Source organism: Orycteropus afer, unplaced genomic scaffold (genome assembly GCF_000298275.1).
Source record: "Orycteropus afer afer isolate SDZICR_OR568_19922 unplaced genomic scaffold, OryAfe1.0 scaffold00064, whole genome shotgun sequence".
NCBI lineage: Eukaryota > Metazoa > Chordata > Mammalia > Tubulidentata > Orycteropodidae > Orycteropus > Orycteropus afer.
The window spans coordinates 11,684,331-11,690,141 of record NW_006921651.1 but is presented as its reverse complement, the minus strand read 5'-3'; the positions used below and the strand labels follow the sequence as shown (position 1 = coordinate 11,690,141).

The 5,811-nt window shown below is 35.9% G+C and overlaps 1 protein-coding gene across 1 annotated transcript in view; it reads left to right on the top strand.

Annotated features, from left to right (window-relative positions):
* Positions 1 to 5,811, top strand: part of CC2D2B (coiled-coil and C2 domain containing 2B) — a 150,861-nt gene that overhangs the window by 16,101 nt on the left and 128,949 nt on the right. Inside the window, 1 exon segment of the mRNA XM_042780823.1 lies at positions 5,166 to 5,282. Coding sequence (XP_042636757.1) covers positions 5,166 to 5,282 — 117 coding nt within the window.

Genomic DNA, 5,811 nt, shown 5'->3' with positions numbered 1-5,811 from the left:
GCTGTGTGGAAAGTGAATTTGCTCTGTAAATCTTCACCCAAATCACAATTAAAAAAAAAAAAAAAGAAGAATTGTGAATTAGTAATATCCTCAGAGAGACCATTGTGTTTAATTGGGGTCAGATCAGATTTCTGGCAAACACAGAAGTATAATTGCTGTAAGAAAGTTAAAAAAAAAAAAAAAACTGTGTCATAATTTTTCCCTGCTACTCTATGAGATTTCAAAAGAGCAAATGTAATTTTCATCAAAATCTTTTTACATTTTACCCAACAATTTATCTATAATTGTTTACCTTGTGTCATTTATGGAATGATAAATGAACCCAAAAAAACAAACTCACTGCCATCGAGTTGGTCCTGATTCATAACGACCCCTCCTTGGGTTTCCAAAGTGGTGTCTCTATGAAAGTAGACATGAACAGGTTGGAAAAAATCTTTAGGTCTGCAAAAAAATTGATCATTTCTTCTAAGATAGATTTTACTTTATAACTTAATAATTTATTACAATTTTATTATCTTTAAGATGTGCCACTGTAATATTTCCCCTATAGGAGTTAGCTTAAGAATAAGGTCCTAGGTGGCACAAACAATTTACTCTGGACCATTAAAGGAAAGGTTAGTGGTACTAACCTATCCAACAGCACCTCAGAAGAAAGGGCTGGCAATCTGCTTCTATAAATCTTACAGCCAGGAAAGCCTTATGGAGTTCAGTTCTATTCTGCAACATATTGTGTTGACATAACTTGGAATAAAGTTGATGGCTATGGGTTTCCTTTTGGGGGGTTTATTAGCTTAGCAGACAAATTTTACAGGCTTAGGCATCAGTAAGCCAGGTATTGGTCTGAAATTTGTTTTAGAAATTCTTGAACAAAAGGTAAATTCAAAATTCTCTTATCTTTCTATTGCTATTTTGTCTAATCTTGGCATGATGGTAGGAAGAACCTTAAAGGTTTTGATAATCTTTAAAGACTCATTAAATCAATCATGTAAATGCCCTTTTTAAATAAAAAAAAAATTAGCTAACTAGACGTGATTCTTTTCTTGTCCAAGCTTATTCAGTGTTTTCAACCACCACTCCACCTGAATGTCCCATCAAGACTGTTATAAGGGCCTCTTAACCAATCTCCTGCCTCCATAGAATGTCTCTTCATTTAATCAAGTTTTTTTGTTTCTTTGTTTGCTCATTGTAATGTTTTTATTTTGGGGGAATTTTCACATATTTTAATTGAAGTTATTCCCAGGTATCTTGATTTTTTTTGTTGCAATTGTGGAAACTATCTTTTTCTATCATAGCATTTAAAGAAGCTATTGATGTTTACAAATACTTTCTTGTATTCTGCCATTCACTGAACTTTCTAATTATGTCTAGATTTTTTTGATTGATTGTCTTGGGTTTTTAATTTTTAAAAACCTATCACTCACCTGTAAACAATATAATTGTGTCTTCTCCTTTTCAAGATATACCTCATGTCTTTTGCATGTCTTACTGCATTGCAGAATTTCTGGAACTATATTTAATACTAAAGGTGATAATGTATTTTCTTGTTTTGGTATTAATTAAATTAAAATTTTTGAATAATATACTTTCATGTCAAAAAAACAAAACACACTCACTGCTGTCAAGTCAATTTGACTTACAGTGATGCCGCCTTGGGTTTCCAAGGTGGTGTCTCTACAGAAGTAGATTGCCCAATCTTTCTTCCAAGGAGTAGGCTAAAATCTATTAGAGTAACTTTAAGATTTCCATTTTATCTCTGCCTTCCAGGTGGAGATGAGACATTAGGGAAAAGTGACATGAATCTTGATAATGGCAGGCAAGATTATTGGGAATTAAAGGGACAACCCTATCAATCATTTTCTAGGGTTGATGTTCCATCACACCTTCAAGAATTGCTATTCCTTGAGCATGAGTAGAATTAGATATTTTTTGATTATGTTGAGAAAGGTACTAAAGGTTGAATAAGAGGTAAGGGAACTCTTAGTCCATGTAGACCTTAATCAGTTTTAAGAGTAGTGCAGGAACAACTGATGGATTTTGAAGTTCTTGTAAAGTCTGTAGAGAGAACTTTTATCGTGACATTGTTTTTACTGTGGTCATGACAATACTTTGCTTTGACACAAGTTGGTTTTTGTTGTGTGTTTTTGTCTGTTTGTTTTGTTGCCATAATTAGAAAGCTGATGTTTGTCTGCTTGCTCTTTCTACTCCAACTACACATTAGTTTGGTTAGCATTTTACAGTTATTATTTCAGGAGGTTTTTGCCATTCTTGTTAAACTTCAAATGAAAAATAAAGTTATACTTCTTATTGCTTTAAGAAAGGATTTAATATAGCTAGAATAGTTTACTTTTAGAAATATTGAGGTTTGAAAAGCTGTAAAATTTTGGTGATGATAGGACACCCAATTAAAAATAACAACAGGAATCTAGAATTACAGTTCTGATGCTCAGGAGAGTAATCAAGTGTAGAGACATAGATTTGGGAAGCCGTGGGAGTATGTATGCCCTCCTGAGCCTTTTCTCAGAAGGAAGGTTGGGCAACCTACATCTGTAGTAATACTGCCTCGGAAACCCAAGGAGGGGTCACTATGAGTCAGGTCTGACTCCATGGCACATAACAATAACAACAACCTGAACCTTTGAATTTGCCTACATTTGGGCTATGGGGAGAAATGTGATTGTTAAAGGACACAGGAAATAAGTGGCTAGAGAGGTAAAAGAGTAGAGTGAGAAAGTAAGGTGCTCAACATTGTCAGATGCTACAGAGTAATCAATCAAATAATAGCTATCATAGGCATAGAATTGAATTTTCAAAGTATTCTCATATGTCTGATGTCATTTGACCTTCCTAAAAGATACGTGAAGAATATGAAGATTACGAACTAAGCATTGGATTTTATCATTAAAAGTCCTTTTTGACATTAAAGAGAGAAATCTCTTAATATACAAAAATCTACTATATATAAAGAACTCTTACAAATTGATGAAATTTAAAGAAAATTGTTAAAAGATGAAATTTAAGAAAACGGGCAAAGGACATGAATTGACATTTTAAAGATGAGAAACATTCAAGGGGCTAGTTAACATATGAAGATGTTTAATGCCAAAACAAAGAGGTACTTACTAGCTCTTACCCTTGTTTTTCAGATGTCAGAAGAGACAGGTAACGTGTCAGTTGAATAAATTGTAGACAAGGATCTGCAAAAAGGTTGTAAATAACCACAACTCTAATATTCTTATTTTTTTTTTTAATGTTTTATTGTGATTTGGGTGAAAGTTTACAGAGCAAATCAGTTTTCCGTTCAACAATTCACACACGTTTTGTTTCATGTCACTGATTGCAATCCCCTTAACGTAGCATCACTTCTCCCACTTCCTGTTTCTCTTGTTTCCGTTCGTTTGTCCTTCTCTCCTAACCCTTCCTGCCTTCTGAACTTTGTCCTTGGGAAAATGCTGCCTTCATCCTTTTTACAAATAAACTTTATTTTTCAAGGGTAGTTTTAGTTTTACAGAACAATTGTGGAGTAAGTACAGAAAGTTCCTACATACCTTCTCTCCCTTTTGCATAACGTTTCTCCCATTTTTTAATTTATCTTTTAAAATTTTTTATTGTGACCTGGGCACAAATTAACAAAGCAGATTCATTTTATTCTCAACAGTTCACGCGCTTTTTTTTTTCACGGCATCCAGTTATAATCCCAACAATAATCGGGTCTCCTCCCATCTCCTCCCTGTGACTACCCCTTTCCTGTGTCCTCCTTATCTATGTACTCCTCTGTCCAGCTTTCCCCGTATGCAAATGCTGCCCTTTTGATCTCAAATAGTTGATGGTTCTAAGGAGTGTGTATCTTCCTAGAGTAATTTTTAACCTTATAGACCTGTCTTTTGTTTGACGAAAATTGAGCTATGAGAGTGAGTTCGGTTCCAGTCCAAAATTACAAATCTCAGGAATAAAAATGCATAAATAGTAGTTGAAACCTGATTCCTTCACCCGGCAAATATTTATTAAGCATGTGCTAGGTGTCATGTGCCATTCTAAGTTCTAGGAATAGAGTAGCTAACAAACCAAGTAGTCATTTAAATTTTACCCAGAAATTCATTAAGAATGAAGATTTTTGTGATCTCTGGTGGCGTAGTGCCTAAGGCACTTGACTGCTAACCAGAAGGTTGGCAGTTCAAACACACCAGCAACTCCTTGGAAGGAAGATTGGGTGATCTACTTCCATAGTGATACCACCTCAGAAACCCAAGGAAGGGTCACTATGAGTTGGAGACAACTCGACAGCACATAACAACAAGAAGAACAAATAGTAAATTAGCTTTATGCTTGCTTTTTATTTTCCTCATCCCAAATGCAATCTTTAAGTACTCAACCAAAAAAAACAAACCCATTGCCACTGACTCCATTCCAAATCATAGATACCCTACAGGACAGAGTAGAACTGCCCCATAGGGTTTCCAAGGCTGCATATCTTTACAGAGGCAGACTGCCACATCTTTTGCTCACAGAACAGCTGGTAGGTTTGAACAACCACTAAAGAAATGGCCTACAGGTCTTCCATTTTCTACTTTACCTCATGGGTTAGAGTGTACACAACAGCCAGAGCCTTCTTCACACCCTACAAGACTTTCATTTGCCCTAAATGCTGACAGGAATAGTGGTGGGTGGTATTATACTGATTTTAAGGAACTGGCATAAGTACTTAAAATGTGTACCTTAAGAGTTAAATGTCTCTCTTTCACATGGCTTTGCAGGTTAATCAAAGTTGAAGCAACCTAGTTTTGATATTTGTATATTCCACCGAGCAGCCTATACAATGTAGGACTGCTCTCATTCTTTCTTTTCCTAAAAGGAAAAGATAAAAATATGCTTATCTGAGCTTTTTTTTTTTTTTTTTACCTGACACAAAGACTCTGGCCAGTAGCTGAGGAAGCAGCAAAAGAAGGTGACAAGGGTTGGGGAAAGGTCACAACAAGAAACAAATTCGGGCCTGACCAACCATGAAAGTATTTACTGCAGATTGAAATGGAGGAAGGGCATCCACAAGTCTTAGGTTCTAAATTATCATGGGGCAGGGACCAGTCTTTGTAATTGTCACAGTGCTTAGAAATACATGCCATTTAGATATTTAATCAGTCTGTTTGCTCCTTTTACTGTTTAACTATAAGAAAGTGTTGCGGACTCTGTATTATGTTGACTTCTTAATTGATTTAGTTGCAGAAGAAAATCAGAACATAATGGAAACATTGAGAGGCAAAGTAAGAGAAAAGCTAAAAAATGCTAAGGTAATTCTTTTTTCTTTACTGGTTTCAAGTTATAGTTTAAATAAGACATGTAGCTAATAAACATTTCTTTGTTTAAAAAAAAAAAAAAGCCCAAAATGAACCTTAATATAACTCCTTAATTCCAAAAAGCTTTAAGTTCTTTCCCAGAGTTGTTTTTTTTTAAATTCTATTGTGCTTTGGGTGCCAATTTACAAATCAAACTTGTTTTACATTCGGCAGCAGTTTGTGCAGCCCGATTACCATCCCCAACCATAACAAACTCTCCTCCCCTCTTGTCCCTGTGACTACCCTGCCCTGTGCCCTTCTTAACTATGCATTCCTGTCTGTCCAGCTTTTCCTCTATATGAATGCTGCCCCTCTGGTGTCTCATGACTGATTGCTCTAAGGGGTGCATCTCCCTAGAGTAGGTGGGTGCATTGCTTTGGAGTAGGTGTTCTGTGTGAAGGTCTTTCTACTGTTGGGCTGAGAGCCAATCCATGGGAGTGAGTCCATTTCTAGGCCCGAAGGGTAACCCGGGGCCATAGTCTCA